The sequence below is a fragment of the Notothenia coriiceps genome, unplaced genomic scaffold (assembly GCF_000735185.1).
Source record: "Notothenia coriiceps isolate Sejong01 unplaced genomic scaffold, NC01 NC01_scaffold00011851, whole genome shotgun sequence".
Lineage (NCBI taxonomy): Eukaryota > Metazoa > Chordata > Actinopteri > Perciformes > Nototheniidae > Notothenia > Notothenia coriiceps.
Window position 1 is genome coordinate 1 of NW_011344552.1, and position 16889 is coordinate 16889.

At 40.1% G+C, this 16889-nt stretch overlaps 2 protein-coding genes across 3 annotated transcripts; both read right to left on the bottom strand.

The window, feature by feature from the left end:
* Positions 1-6701: 6701 nt before the first annotated feature.
* Positions 6702-11907, bottom strand: LOC104947063 (protein spire homolog 1-like; the record flags this gene model as incomplete). The annotated part of the gene is made up of 2 exons (XM_010773003.1): positions 11359-11907; positions 6702-6733 (listed from the first exon to the last, which is right to left on the bottom strand). Coding segments are annotated over exons 1-2 (366 nt in total), but the record flags the coding sequence as incomplete, so codon positions are not given.
* A 1722-nt stretch (positions 11908-13629) lies between these two features.
* On the bottom strand, positions 13630-16656 carry LOC104947028 (brain and acute leukemia cytoplasmic protein-like). 2 transcript variants are annotated; one of them, XM_010772956.1, is made up of 3 exons: positions 16299-16656; positions 15893-16037; positions 13630-14363 (listed from the first exon to the last, which is right to left on the bottom strand). In XM_010772956.1, exons 1-3 carry the CDS (start codon positions 16423-16425, stop codon positions 14135-14137), a joined length of 501 nt encoding a protein of 166 aa, XP_010771258.1. In that variant the 5' UTR covers positions 16426-16656; the 3' UTR covers positions 13630-14134. The 2 variants fall into 2 exon arrangements, with proteins under 2 accessions (XP_010771258.1, XP_010771259.1); XM_010772957.1 differs by having other exon boundaries at positions 15913-16037; positions 16299-16655.
* Between the last annotated feature and the right edge of the window lie 233 nt (positions 16657-16889).

The following is a 16889-nucleotide window of genomic DNA, read 5'->3' on the forward strand; positions in this document are numbered from 1 at the left end:
TCGTCGTCCATAACATACGCCTGCCCATACCATAACCCCACCACCACCATGGGCCACTCGATTCACAAAATTACCCTAACCCTAATCCTCACACCAGATACTGACTGGTTTTCGGACCCCCCCAGACCCCCCCAATAAAGCAAAAATGCACGTTTCAGAGTGGCCTTTTATTGTGGCCAGCCTAAGGCACACCTGTGCAATAATCATACTGTCTAATCAGCATCTTGATGCTACACCTGTGAGGTGGGATGGATTATCTCAGCAAAGGAGAAGTGCTCACTATCACAGATTTTTTCAGATTTGTGAACAATATTTGAGAGAAATGGTTATTTTTGTGTATATAGAAAATGTTTTAGATCTTTGAGTTCATCTCATGAAAAATGGGAGCAAAAACAAAAGTGTCGCGTTTATATTTTTGTTCAGTGTATGTTGAAAAATAAAGTTTAGTTCAGGAACCGGTAACAAACACAGGGACCATGTCTGCATCATAAACCTTTGAACGACACATACTGCCTTCAATTCATAGATTTTGTCCTTCACTGTAAATAAGGTGCCAGATCAATTTGATCAGTTGCATTAGACTTGATTTCTAATTCTCTACTGGAAAAACATTGGCAGATTTGATTTATTTCCAATTTACCTGCCCTCGTAAAATGCCTTATAATAACAACAACCTGTCAAGCGGTTCAACAGCAGGCAGTATAGAATTTCTTAATATGAATAAATCATTAAGCTATCTGAGGAAATCTGTACAATAATCTTGTTTATTATATAAAAGGTTAAAGCACCACAGACAGCTAAGACTTAACTTGGCAAGACTTGAATTTTCATAAATTAAACTCTACTAGGTCACTCATCGTTTCTTATCAAAGAGTTACATCAAGTTCCTTATGAGTTTGTGCGATGGAATGAGAAAGAGGCATCCTAAGTACTGTATCAATGGCTCAATCACTCAGGTAAGAGGAAGAATTACAGCTAGGTTCTCTTATTACACCTGACAATCTCATTTATAAGACTTGTGACCCAGAGGAATGAGGCAAGAAGTCAGAGCAGAGAAGGAAGGAGGAAGAAAAGGAAACAAGTATGCGGAAAAAATTGTTGGGAAAGACAGCCAGAGATCTGCTGGGTTTCTGCTAGGTTTCAGGCATAAGCAGAAATGTTTGGCAGCAAACCACTAATTGAAACCAGGCTCCCACCCAGGAGAGGTGGAGACGTGCCACGGTGAAACACTCATATGTTCCCATCCCGTGGTCTTGGCCAACCACAGGTAACACAGGATATCACCTACATTTTCCAATGCCTCTTGGGAAATGTAGCAGGATGAGTCATCTGGGTGTCAAAGCTAAATATGTCGTGTCTTCGTAACAAACCAAAACAAATAACAAATTTTCATCAAGCTCCACAAACAAATAATGAGAATAAGTTCGTGTCTGACATCATTGCCCGGGGCAAGACGTGCTTCTTGCTCATGTTTCCCCAACAATGAGTTCTGTTATACTGCAGAATGTCGTTCTCACATGAAGACTCAGTCTCAGGCATCATCCTGAGAATCAATGACCAATAGGAAGAGAATTTTCACTTGTGAATAAGTTAACCTTTGTCCCCTGAAGGAACGCTGCATTTAATATCAAATCTTCATTGCTAGACCATTTTCCAATAAGCATAGCCAGTACAACATAGCTTATCAAATATATACAAGTAGGACTGTTTTTTTCAGTTAACCAGTTGAGACAAGCTGTACACTAAGCAAACGATGACCAAAAACAATAAGCGGGTCACATAATTAAAAGTATGTTTGGTCTGCTTTCAGGCCAGACAACTCAGACAGGCTATCAAGCAAGTTTGGTCACACATGAGTATAAATGCTGTCCCTGGTGAGGCTTAAACTCAGGCAATTACCGTGTGTGTGCAGCTTTCTTGACCAGAACTTGCCTCATTCTGAATGTGAGTGCCCCCGGTTAGATTAAGGTTTAATAAATGAAAAGCTATGAGAAGCTTATGACTTTGAGCAAAATGTAAGGTCAGGTTATCCAAAAAAAAAAAAAACACGATTACTTGAAGGAATAGGCATAAATACATAACATTGGTTGTATAATTTGGCTCGACAAACAAGAACAACCATGATGAGAAAAACATCAGTGAGTCAACCAGCACGCAGATGGGCAAAGAAAGAGCCGTTTGTGTAAATGTTAAGGCTGCCCTTTAGCACTTACACAGGAGAATGGAAAAGACAGGCTAATGTGCTGCAGCAATGTGCATTTACTCCTAGTTTTTCATTCATTCATTGGCAATTCATACTCAGGGGTTATTCTAGCAAAATATAGTATGAGGGCAATACTGTGGCATTGATCTTGTATACATGATATCAATTCCTCGCGAGAACATGGCGAAAACATGCAAGATGGCGCCGCAGACGTAAACAACAACACCACGTTGGAGCTCAGTAAAAAATAAAGCAGTCTGGCGGTTTATTTGACACAATTTTCATATTTGTGGAGTAGTGATACAGAAATATGGTTTTCTGGCATCACTTTACGCATTTTGGTATGAGGACCGAAAGTAAGAGAGTGCAGCGCCCCTGTTACCCGTTTTAGACAAATCCCTGATACTGGTTGTCATGTCATTGTGATGTCGGTGAATACACAATAAAAAAGCTGAATAACTGCATTATCGCAGGTGGCTTAAAATGAAAGACAGAGTTGACGATAGGTCTGGAAGAGTAGTATTGCTAAAGTGTCTTGAAAACTGAAGCCCTTATCTAGACTCCATTGTAAAAATACCATCACTATTCATTTAAAAGCAAAAGTCTTTATTCTTGCATACTACAGAAAAAAGCCTGACATAACCTTCTTGCCTTTGAATTTGCAGCTCAAAGCAACACTGTAACCATCAGAGTTCACAAAACCATCAGCTAAGCAGCCTTCAGCGTTTGCTGCAGTTGTAAAGCCATCACAACACAGACGGTTACATAACTACAGCTAAATCTAGAGGTCTTCCACTGCATCGGCTGCTCGGCCTCCTCCAGGCTGAAGCATTACTATTCACAGTGTGTCAGAACAACAAGCTGCTCATTCATATCATGTTCACTGACATCAGTTCATTATTTTACGTTATCAGATGGCAGAACTGATTCTGAGATACAGATAAACATATTCATAACAAAATGTCTTAGCAATACATGGTGCACACAGCAACTATTGTATAGTAACGCCAAAAATGTCCAACACACGGAGCTAAGATTATTTCATTATAGCGACTATCTGTTTGCCGTTAGAGCCATCAGTTTGACCTACAATGCTGTCAGAATAAAATCCCCACAGTGAATCTCAAAATCTGATAAATTGCTTTTGGGACAGACGAGGACAGAAAATTTCTTTCAACATGAGACCACACATCTTATTCCAGAACAACACAAAGGACTTCCTTTCAAGCATTGGAACATATTTGTGACAAAAGATCTGATAACCTCATAAACTTCACTGAAGAGGAAGTTCAATGTATTCCTCAGGCCAGTCTGGAGAAAATGAGAAATTGATTTTCTGTGAATTGAATACCTTACTCAAATAGCTTAGACGGCTCAATAAATTGCATTCTTGTGGTTTTGTGCTTGCTCAATTATCCCTGTATAGGCAGAATTGTAACGATTGAGGGCTGTAACATGAGCCGCAGGGGTGCTTTTAAGTGAAACTGTCAATGTCACAGAAATCCATTATTGATTAGGATAAAAAGCAGGAAGTAACAGTCTCTGGTTAATGACACATTTACCATGCAAAAACATTACTCTGCTGAATCTAAGCCGAATATATCTAACCATCTGGAAAGAATTTAAATTAGAGTGATGATCCAAATTAAATCTGGAATTTGAAGCAAGGCAAAACAAGTCTGTGTGAACAACACTTTATGGGTATCACATTATTTTTGATAATAAACCTTGAGACTGCACATTAAATGCCATGTTCTACCTCACTTGACGGCTAAAACTATTAGGATCCATTCCAAAATCCAAGGCATTACCTCTTGCATGATACTGGAAAACTAATTGTCTTCAAGCTGTAATAGGATACGACACCTTGATCTTCGGCTACAACAGAATATGCAAGTTTCCAAAAATAGGTTCTTTGAAGAAGTATTTCCCTCTAGCAACAAAGTTGACAAAGAGCATCTTAAGAGAAACTCTCACTTGTGAAGGAACAAAACTTGTTTGACTTTGAGGATTATCCCCACACAGGTTCTGTGGTGAGGTAGGAGGGGTACATTCAGCACAAGATAGTGATTAGCTCAAAGACATGTGCAGAAGCAGAGAAGGGTTTGAGAGTGACACTGGATGGTTGACAAGTCGGCTTACTCGATACACAAGGGACTGAGACAACACACACACGCCAAAACATGAGGGACGCGGTGAGGTCATGGAAAAGCGCCAGGGTGAATTTATAGTTCCCACTAATGTCCTCTCAGAACATTAAATTACATTGAACACCTAAAAAAAACCACTACAAAACAAGGACATTGAAACAAAACTTATGGTCTACGCAGGGTTGTGTTTGGCGCTGCTGTGAGGCAGCTGGGCCAATTGATAACTAAAGCATGATAACATGACTATCATTAGAATATTTCTGACATGTGTTTGGTCAGTAGCACAAAGTTTACCATGTTCACCATCTTACTTTAGCATGCTAATATTTGCTAATTAGAAATGAACACAATGCCATTACTTTTGGGAATGCCATTCGGTTTGAAGGTTTCGTATCATACCACAAGTTATTTATAATTTTGGTTGAGGAAACAAAGTGGACGGCAATGTCATTACAGATGACATTGCCGTCCATTCAATATGTGTAGAGAATATGATGTAAGAGAGACATTTCATTAAAAAACTAAATATCAGCTCGCTGGTGGCTCTATGGGAAAAGTAAGGGCATTGTAAAAATCAGTAGGATTTATTCTTAGGGGAAGATTAATGTCTGCAAAATCTTTCATGGAAATCCATGAAAAAATTTTTTGAGACTTTTGAGTCTGGACGAAAGTCTAGGACTGACTGATAAGTCAACATTTCAAGCAATTGACTCCAGCTCACACATGACTATATTTGCTTAACCCATCAATCCTATCAACTTGTAAAAATGTGTTAAACTGGGGAAACTGGGGAAACTTGCTACCTCGCGAATTCCAGCGCCCTTACCTGGACCACACCCATCTTCATCTGAACCAAACACCTGTGATGTTTTGTGACTGCATAAGGCATGGTATGCTGTATACGAAATCTGTCCACAGACATATAAACACCTAGCAAAGTACTCAAAACAGCATATGTGGTAGTTCCCTATACATGAGATGTTTCTAGGAGTTCATTTTGCCCTGATGACAGACACAAACGCAAAACACACCAGCATCGCTGTCACTGCTGTTATAAACAAGGTGTGTCGTCAGGGTTTTGCCATGTGATCGATTCTGTGGGATTGTCATGCTGATTCACAAATAGCCATTGTGCAACCCATGATGTGTTTCAAACAAATAACAAGGCAAACACACCCTGTTAATTTGCAGTAACAAGGCATAAGCAGAGCTATTGAGGCAGGGAGCCACCCAGTATGAACAAGCAAAAAATAGTGTATTAGAAGAAGAAGAGGAGAGGGGAAAGGCTGTCGCGGAGGGAAGTCATTCCATTTCCAACTAAGCTATGCAAAAACACATACTGTGCATGCCCGTGATCACATGAAGTACAAGTTAAACATGAAGGACATCAGCTGGCTCGGAGCTGACAGAGAACTCTGTGTAATTAGTCTGAGTACACATAATGAAGAGAGACTTCTCCTCCCAGGATTAAACAGTGTACCTTGGCCAAACAGACACTGGACACACCTCTTCATGTGGCTTTGGTGATGAGTGTGTATTCGTTTAGAAAGTAATACATTTGATGAATGCTCTCTGTAAGTGCTCTTCTGCTCCAGAGTGCAGCAAACACAATAAGTATAGAACAAAGTAAAGAGTGCTATTTGCACAGAGCTCACTCCCACTCACTTGTGTGTAGTGCAGCACCGGTCAGGGGCTCAAACACTGGGACTAATGCTTGAAATGTTGTCAAGCTTGCATTTTACTACAGTTGGATAGGTGATCAATATAATTAGTTTGCCGGTGAGCAGTGCCATATCTACTTTTCTATTTTGACTGAACTGATGGGACACAACGAGCTGATTTCTACCGGTTCCTGAACAGAAAATCTACACATAAGGATTACCAACACTTTTCACCAGCCTTAATAAATGAGTTAAAGTTCATGAAAATGATTTGTACGTTTGCTCAGAGGATGTTTTTCTCAAGGCCAAACAGACACTGGACACACCTCTTCATGTGGTTTTGGTGATGAGTGTGGTCAACAATATTGCGACACAGTGGCTGCACCAGCCCACTTGTTGTGATCACTATTAGATTCAGTGATGAGCAAGCTGTGAAAACTGTTTCTGAAATTGTTTTGTCATAAGTGAAGTCAATAATGCAAGAGAGTTATGGAGCGAAAAATAAATCTGATGACTAAATTAAAATTCCAGTTTGTTTTTATATACTGCATACTTTATCTTGAGAGAAATAAAACTACTCCACAACTAAAAGAAAACTGCTCTTCCAGCACTTGTTGTAAAGGAAAACTATCATTTCCTAAAACCAGGAATGAAGAGTGACTAAGGAGAGTGTGACGGGAGACTTACCTCTAATGACGTCGGGGCCGGTTGGTATGTATCTGTAATGAGAGAAAATGGAGAGGGTTATCCACAGCCATAAAGACAGTTATTAAATGTGCCGACATTTCATTATGCAGAGAGGACACAGAGAGGACACATGCTTCACACAGTGTTAGATATCATAAAATATTAAACTTCAAAAAGAAAAGAGAATTAATGCAAGCAGGGCTGAGAAGCACAATTGTGCGGAAGTGCTTCACACAACTTGGTGAATAAATGATTATGTTTTCTCTGCAGTCACTGCACACCGCCTGAGGCAAATTGTCAAAACCTGCCATTGGGTGCTGGTTGTCGATAAGACTGTTCCTCTTCAACCGGGAGAAAGACATTGCCCTCTATTCATTGTAAAACAAATCACAGGAGCCTAAATAGACTGGAAAAACCTGAAGTTTCTCTTTCGCCGATCGAACAATGATAAAACGAAAGCTGAGACAATCTTATCTTCTGTTCCGACACACCTGTACCTCTAGAGTTCCATGTAGGAGCTTCCATAGTACACACAGATAAGCTCTCTTGTTTTAATAAATAAATACGCTTTGATAAGCAATAGTAGAAATAGCGACGAACTTGCCCGAACAGCTCCTAACAGACTGTGATTTTGCTATGGTATGTTTTTTTTGTAAAAAGAAAGTAATCAGTAGCACATCAAAACTATACTATAAAATGTTTTTCTTTTTTTATTGGTTCCTTTTATTTTCAGTTCAATGTGTAATTTGTTCAATAAAAACATGTTGGAAATCAGTTCTTTGCTTTTTTTTATTGAACAAGCAATGTGTTGTATTTTCAGCAGTCTATAGAATTCAGCAGAAGGGTCGAGTTTAATATCTGTGTTTTTAACACAAGTAATATTGTGATCCTGATATTTAACAACATTAAATTGAATATTTTCCTCATATCATGCAGCTCTACTTGGAAGACAGGGTAACTGCCGGTAAGAGTATCGTCAGGGGTGAAAGTACATATAGATACTAGAGAGATCTGCAGACTTTGACAACGGACCAGAGTGTAAAATTATGTCATTGCATATAAATAAGACACTTTGGCCACATGTGTCATCTCTAAATGATAATATAGGTACCAGTTCAGTTTTAATTGCATCAATTGAGGAAGTGTTTGAGTGTTAGCAATCAATAGTACAAATCTAACTGCTTACGTTACATACATATATATATATATATATATACACACACACACATACTATATATACATACATACATACATACATACATACATACATACATACATACATACATACATACATATATATATATATATGTATGTATGTAGAAAATATTTGTTCCACAGTGTAGCTCGGTTCTGCTCAGTTCACTGAATTACAGCTAACAGACGAGAGGAAAATAAACAGTCTTCCACCAACGCTCATTTGGAAAACACTGAGACCTCTGTTTGTCCCAGCCAAGCAGAGAAGGATTGGCTTGGCCTCGTCTCTCCTGCAGCGAGGAAATCAGAGTGGGCATATTCGGAGCAGTGAGCAGTGTCGCCCAGACTATCCCATTCAGAAAAAATATCAACCGCTGTGCTGCTGAATACAAAACGGTTAAAGAGAAGTCTCTACTATAATCGAATCAATGAAGAACAAAAGATACAACCGAAGATATGTTTTGTCCTTATTTAAACCGCTTCAAGGACATTATTAACAACTGTATGAATAACATTCTATTTATAATACTGTGTGCACCAAACTTAAGCAACACAAACTTTTATCTGCACTGTACTGTAGGTATGAATCATTGAAACTCTTGGGGTAAACAAATGTCTCATCTTCATGCAGCATCAAGGCTTCATTCAGGCCCTTCTCCAGGCTCGAGTGGGAGTCAATATATTCTTCACGGTGCTCCATTTGAATTGATCTGCCTGCAGCAGCATCAGCGCTCATCGTGCATCAATTTAGCCTTAAATAAACACCTTACTTCGACTCTGTTTAACTGCATTTCTGATAAAAATGTGCCCAACATTACAGTGATACACGCTTCCTGCAGTGTTTGGCTCTAGATGACATCTTGGTACAAGCAGTAAGATAGGAGGACTGACCTGAAAGCCCCAGTCATGCTGGTCTGGGTGCTTGACAAAAAATGCATTCTTGTCACTGACTCATGTACCAGGCAATAGGTAAATTAGATAAGCAATGATTTTCTGCTGGAACCTCTGAAAGTTGCCGCAAAGCTACCAAAAGCCTAATAGGTCACACTTCTCTCTCATCACCAGAGTTAATAAGAATCAGGACAAGGCCAAGCTGTCTCAAAATACCTCAGCAACTCACCACAGGAGCAGCAGACGACTCCACTTATAATTTCCCAAACTCGTCTGCAGTTATACTTCTAAAGTGTGTGCATCCAACTATCACATTTATTCTATTTTTAGGAGTGTCGAGACTCTCAGCAACACTGGCAAAATGTGTTTATACTGAGAGTGTAATTTCTGCTAACATTACTGGGTGGCTGAATATGCTAAGACCCCATTTACACGCTAACTCAAAACGCATACGAAACGCAAACAAACAGAATACGATTGCAAAAAAGTCTTCCGTTCACACGAGACGACTCGAAAGCGCTGGAGACGCTGTAGTATATATGCCGGGCCTGTAAGTGGCGCCACAAAATACACCAAAAGCAGCGAAGAAGACCCCCGAGCATGGTTGCCATGGTTGGTCTTCTGTTTATGCCCCGCGGTGGATTTAGCAACATGTAGTTCAAGTAATTCTCCATGTCCACTTGTTGCTGATTGTTGTGGTAGAGGAGCTGTAGATTTTGCACTAACATCTGTAGCATGGTCGAGCTGGAGATTTTGTACTAACATCTGTAGCAGTAGCAGTAGGTACTGACCATGCTACAGCAGTGAGCAGCAGAGGTGGGGAGGGGTGGTGCTATGGTTTCATTGTTATCAGGAAATTATCGTATAGGGTGTAGTACACACTGAGCCGTTTGGCCCCCAAGAGCGTTCCGTTTGCAGATCTATCCACCTTGGGACCCTTTATCGTTTGCGGGGTCCGTTTCCGCGTTTCCGTTATGGCCTCATGTGAACGAACAGGCAATACGAAAGAGAAAAGTAGCGGATACAACCGTTTGCGTTCTTGTGTAAACAGCACCTAAGAGGAGGGAGAGCTGGTTTGAAAGGATAGCCAAAGACAGGGATTGTAAGTGGGGGTTTCCACAGGGGAGGGGGAAATAAGAAGAAAGGTGGCTAATAAGTTCCCATGAGAGATGGGATATAACATCGGTGCCTCAGGCTTTATTGACAGCCACACCTTCTGTCACACCCAGCTATCTCTCACATATTAATGGAATGCAGTTAAAGGGCTTTGAGGCGCTGTGTACACCTGGAGTGGTGAACTAAGATATTCCTGCTGGAGGCCGCTTTAATAAGTTACCAGGTGGTCTCTGATCATTTAAAAAAAATGTAAATGAAAACAAAAATAATGTGGTGAGAATGATAGTTCCCTCAGATATCATGAATCATATAACAATTACCCAAGAGGTCGGACAGGTATAGCCTGCTGCCAGGTACAATAGGGCTACAACTGAGTGTAATAGATAATAATAGAAGATAGTCTTCATAGAGCTTTTTTGGTTAACAAATGGTATAAAACCCAAAGTGATCATCCTACCATCATAAAAACCCACAAGCTATGGTTGGTCATTGCACTTTTTTGCCATAATGTTAAGTATGATTTTTGTTGGTGATATTGATTTTGTTGTTGGCTGTATGTAGAGTATGTTTTCTGTTTATGCTGCACCAGATGTGCCCTCCTGGGATATTAAGGCTACATTGAAATTAATTGAAATGCAAGCATTGTAGAGCTGGCAGCTGAAATTATGACAATGTTGCTTGAAAAGGTTTCTGTCCATGGACTTATAGTTTTAAATGTTTATAATTTAAAGCTGGAGCTCAAAACTCATTGATCACAATTAAATGGAGCCCATATGCATGGTTAACCCCTTACAAAAAAATCTCCCTCAGGTGCTTGCAGGCCACAAAAAGAACCTGCTCTCCTCCCCCTTTATCTGTGATTGTAGCCATCCGTCCGCAATAACATATTATGGGGCTGTTGGCAATAATAGGAGTTATTTGTGTTTGGATTTGTGCCAGCTGTTTCACTGTAGCCTAAATGCTGGCTATACTGCTTGGCTCTGGACTGGGCCCAAGGTGCTTTGCAGTTTGAATCCATCACATGGCTCATTGTTTACTGTAGCTAACCGACCGCTGCAGGAAAAACAAACTCAACCAAGCAGCCATCCCGAGCCAGCCCTGCAACTTACCCGAGTAAACGAAGAGATAACATGCATTTAAATGAAAATATTGGATTATGTTCCGAGAACAAACACTGTCCGTCAATTATTGACAAAACAGCTCCCTTTGTCTTCATGGTCCCCAGCAGCTATGCGGTGATATGTGATGTATTTTTAATAACCGCATCGTGCTGCCCGTAAACATTTCACCACATGGCTGGAAGCGGACAGCCACAACAATATGGCCTCTTTGTAAGGATGCTCTGATCCTGTGGCCTGCGAGGGATGTGAAGAAAAAAGGCTTCATTGATAGCAACCTGTTGAGATGGCAATAGCTCAAACCAGACAAGAGCAACACCTGCTCTCGGTTCGTTTACCTGTGCTGTCTTCAAAGCGCAGTTTCACAGTCCCGTCTCTAGCGATCCTCACATCCCCGGGTCCCTCGATCTTCCTCGGATAGGAGACGGGTGAAGCCCCGGTAGACTTGGAGCTTTTCCTCCGATGTTTCTGCGCTAAAGTCCGACCACACTGATAAAACACTGCCCATGCCTGCTCCTCGTTTATCGGCTGGCTGTACAGCTTCAGGATCTCTTCCAGGGAGACCTCTGCCTCTCCGTCACCGCATTCCATGTTCACGTCCCCGGCTGCGAAGTCCCGGAAAGCGGTCGGTGAAGGCAACATCCCGTCGTCGGTCCCCGGTCGCTTAGCCATCCTCACCTCATTATAACCGCAAACGTTTGAGAGAAAATATCCGAAAGGGAGATATGAATTAATATTAGTGAGTCGCTGAGCTACGCAGTGAGACGTTAGTCAGCTGTTTTACGCTCCCGTGTGAACGAAGAGCACCAACGGACGGATAACCACAGCGAGCCGACAGCACGTTCCGCGTGGTCTCAGTGCCTGCCGGCTAACTGCGCAGGACTCGTGGCGGGCGGAAATCGATATTTTTGTAGGCTAACACAATTTCCGGTATCAGGTGTTTTCATTTTAATAGAGGCGAAGTCCCTCCCCTTCCGGAGACCTCCATGGGACCTTATTTCGGAAAAAAGTATGTATTGAAGTCAATGGAGAGAGAAAACGTATCTTTCGATCCCGTTTGAATTGTGCCACGAATTACACATATGTTTGTCAATCTTAAAAACTAATTTCCATGTCAAAAAATTCACAGTTTGTCGTAAAACTGTTGAAATATAAGACTATGAAAAATACGCAACTAGAAAGACTACAAACTTTTTTGACTTGCAAAATGATCTTTTAAATTGACAAACATATGTGTAATTCCCCGGAAGGGGAGGGACTTCGCCTCTCTGCTGGGTAGCATGTGACTATAATTTAATAAATAAGTCTTATTTAAGTGATCATAGTGTTCATAAAACATTTTCTATATCTGCTAAGTAACTAAATGTAGGCTACTACATATATGTAGTGGAGTAAAAGTACAATATTATCCTATTAATTGTTATGGAGTAGAAGTACAAAGTAATATAAAATGGAAAGACTGAATTGTAATTAGTTACTTAACACCACTGGTTAGAGGACACATTATAATTGCGAATTGAATGGTTAAATAGCACATCAGATGCAAACTACTTATTTTTTTGCAAGATAGATAAATGCCATTCTTAAATTACTTGTAGATGTATATGTTTTTGCTTCCATATTTACACAATTACACATCTGGCCTGCCTTATTAGCTACACATGTTTTAATCCTCTTCATCTGAATGCTACTGTCCATGTCCACCCTAACCACCATACATGTCTGATTTATGAAGAAAGTCTATTCTTATGTTAGTCCTGCTTATGTTTCCGTCATGTTTTGACATTTTAGAGCATTTCTTTTATGCAATATAAGGTGTCTTTGAGTTTCATGAAAGGCACCTCCAAATGAAATGTAATATTATTATTATTTATTCACCAAAGCTATATCACCTTCTAGTTATGTAGCTCCAATATTCTGATTATCATAGATATTATGGCAGTTTAATGAAAATGACTATTTATCTTATTGTTTCATATTGTCATTCAGATCTTACATATACTCACTTGTAATTTATAGACCTAATCTATTCCAAATGATTAATATTTCACTGACAACTATTTAAACAAAATAATAGTTCATTCTGAGAGTAAACACCAGAAGCTAAGTAGAAATGACTGCACATCTCACTTGTTTTTTTGGATTTCACAAATTAAGTAACTGACTATTTTAATTTAAAGAAGAAAAATATGGTAGTGTTTCAATGGTATTTCACTCACAAAAGTTGGCCTGTACACATTTCAACATTATCATCTCAGTGAATCATCAAAAACTTTTGACAAGCAGCAGTTATCAAAGGCAGAAAATGTTAAGACATGGGATTTCTCAGAGACCCCGACTGGTCAACAACGCCATCTGCTGGCCATTACTCTCTCTTTCAACTCCCGATGTTCTCCTGACCATTGCTGAATGCATTTGAGATTGATTTAAACATGCAGATCAGTGTATAAGCCACATAAACGCTCATCATTACGATCCATAATAATGGTCTCTTATAAACTTTAACATCCTAACATAAAAGAAGATGTAAGAGAACACATACTACTGAATAAAACAAACTCTCAAATTGAAAACAGGAGCAGTTCAGATAAATATGAATTGTAGGCACATGCGGGTGTGTTTGTTTTTTATCTTGCAAAGGCTGGAAAAGACAGTCTTCAGCCTTCAAGTGTCAAACCTCCAAATCCGAGTTTCTAAACAGCACTTCAGGGTCATTTAAATGAAAATCCTTTACAGCATTTACAGTTTAACAGCATCATCCTTGTTTTTTCATTCACAACAAAAGGAATATACTTGCACAAAGAACTGAAGCATAATTCTTAAGGAAGGCCCCACACACACAGAAAACATATGATGTGCAGATTGTGATTATCATGTGCATACGGTACGGTCTGTTCTTGTTTTCTTTAAAAGTGGCTTAACACAGTGACCCATTCCATGACCGGCACCATAAGCATGGGAGAAAAGCCTGGTGGAGAGCGTTAACACTGTTTGCGATCCACTCTCTTGCTTCACTTCACGCATGCATTTGCAATGGCACAATAAAGATGCAGCATCCCGAGATCTTTGGATTGAGACATTATGCAGGTGCTTGTGTTGTAAAGAACCAAGTCCCTAGCAAAGATCATCCACACACTTTTTTAAATCACCATCCCGTCTTCTGGTGAAGTTTTCATAGATCCGGCCATCTTCCTCTTCGCAGAGTCTTGGTTTTTCTTCATCTTTCATCACACACGTCCCCAGGTGCAGCCTCTCCACCAGTGTTGATACTGACGGGCTGCCCATCTTTACACAGCGCACCGGCTTCTTTTGATGCCCTCCTTTTGGTGTCACGGGTGGTTTGCTGCAAAAAAGATGTGAGAGTTTGAATGTCACGTCAATGTAATGTCACTGCGCTGGACAGAGAGTGAGTCGACAACAGGCCTGCTGAGACCTGAGTCACTGCAGCTTTGCCCACACAGTAAGTGGAAGGTTAAATAAATAAAACACAACAATCTACGTTTCTTTGCAGCTGAAAATGCCATTTGGTAGGTCAGAGGAATTCGTTTTTCAGATCTTTTGAAAAGTTAAATACAGTTTGTATGATCAGAGTGAATTCATAACATGCATTAAGAGCAGCTAGCAGCATTCTTTTGTCGTTTAAATCCCACAATAAAAAGATTAGGCAAACACATGGTTGGACAACTTATCATTCTCAACGTTCACTGTTTGTGCAGCTACAAAATAATGACCAAAAGCTACTGGAACATAGATATTTAGAAAAATATAATATGAATCCATAATTACACATAGAACCTTTTGTGGTCCACAACTTTCAGATTTGCTATTTATTTGCTATATCACTTGTTTCTCTATTAAATATTAGCAATGGTGACATGTCATTTTTTTTAAATAACAATTTTTCAAAGCACCAACAGACTTATACCATATACCATATTTTCGAACAAAACAAAACCCAAATATATTCACTCTACCGACATATGCAAAAAAGGAAAAGCATCAAAACCTTACATTTCATCTACAAAGAGATACATTTACTAATTATTTTCTTGCTTTCAGATTTTTGTTTTTAATTTACACCTCTGTCGAGCAACTTATACAGTCTTACAATTAACTTCACTAACCCAACAGTGACACTGTATACTGCAAGGTTCTGGTTGTGTAGGTCTATTGCCTCTGCAAACTTATTTTTATATATCATAGAGTCCATCTTGCAATCATCTCGGGTCACAAGACATATATCTATCGCCTGCCTTCATATTCCATCACACTGAAAAAACTGAACCGTTGACTTTAATAAAAGGTATTATTTCAACAAATGTCACATAACTGTATTAGGTTAGTTGAAAGCTATAATATTAAGTTGAACCTAATATTTTGTATTTAAACTGAATAGTATTGCTTTCAACTAACCTAATACAGTTATGTGTATATGTGTAATCTGTTGACATAATACATTTAATTAAAGTCAACGTTTCAGTGTACTAAATATTTATCAGATTTGCAGTAAAAGGAATGTTGTGTTTGGCATTGATATTGACGATAAAACACACCACAATACACGACAAACACAAACATGACAATAATGGACCTTTCTTCCTTCCTTAAAGCTTCACGTTTTCTGCTTCAGTCAACTTGAATATTTCACAAGGAAAGTGAATTGGAAAACTCATTGTGCATATCCTACATGGTATAAATATATTGAAAACACACAACTGGAGTCAGATTCCTCGTTAAGTTGATTATACTGCAGCAGCCTAACAGAAAGACATCATAATACTGCAAATAATTTCAGAAGAAATAGTGGTCATGCTGCTTCACATCCTGTGACGTGCCAGCACACAGAGGCTGTTGGTGTTCATATGCCAATACCTGCTACCAGTGACACCTACATCACTCAGGGAGCGTCTGGGTCTCCTCTGGTGGTTGGAGCCAGTGGATGTGAGGGCCTGCTTCCCACACTGGGTGCCTGTGTTCACCATCCTCTTCTCCCTCAGACTGGCCTCCAGGGCTTTACCTTTGGACAACAGTTAAAGGTTTATCATGTGAAACAACCACATTCTTGTTCTGGAAAACTCCCATGTCAGTTGTGTTATGATTGGTTCATACAGATGTATTTTATTTGCTGCAGGTCTCCCTTGAAAAAGAGATCGATGATCTCAATGGGATTCACCTGGTTAAATAAAGGTTTGAAATTAAATGAAATATGGCTGTTGGGCCTTCATGCACTCAGGGATGTTGCAGTTAAAACAGATAAAACGGAGGCGGAGGCTCTTACCGTTTGCCACTGCTAGAGAGGTCTCTACGTCCGTGTTGGTAAGCCACGTCGATTCCGTTTCTCTGGTCCAGCTCTCATGGTACCTGGGCTCGATGATAGCGTCCGCCCGACTCCCCCCACAACCCATCTGGGAAAATCATCCACGGCAGGTGCAGCTGACGCGGACTAAACACTCACAGCAGCCGCAGCATCCTCCCCGGATCTCTACTGCAGCTCCATCCGTGTTTCCGTCTCCATTGTCGGTCTGTTTGAGCCGCTGTTGGTTGGTGCTGCTCTCCACCGACAGCAGCTGACAGCGTTAACACACACACACACACACACACACACACGCACGCACGCACGCACACACACACACACACACACACACACACGCACACACACACACACACACACACACACACACAGCTACCTGCGTCATCTAACTGCATCCTCTCTGACCTCTGATTGGCTGAGAGGGATATCAACTCCGGCTCATGTCATCATCATCATCATCATGCAAATATGCACTTGTACTAATTATCATGACCCAAAATAAAAGACTATATAAGTTATAAATATACCATTTTATTTATTGTAAACGTATTGATTTGA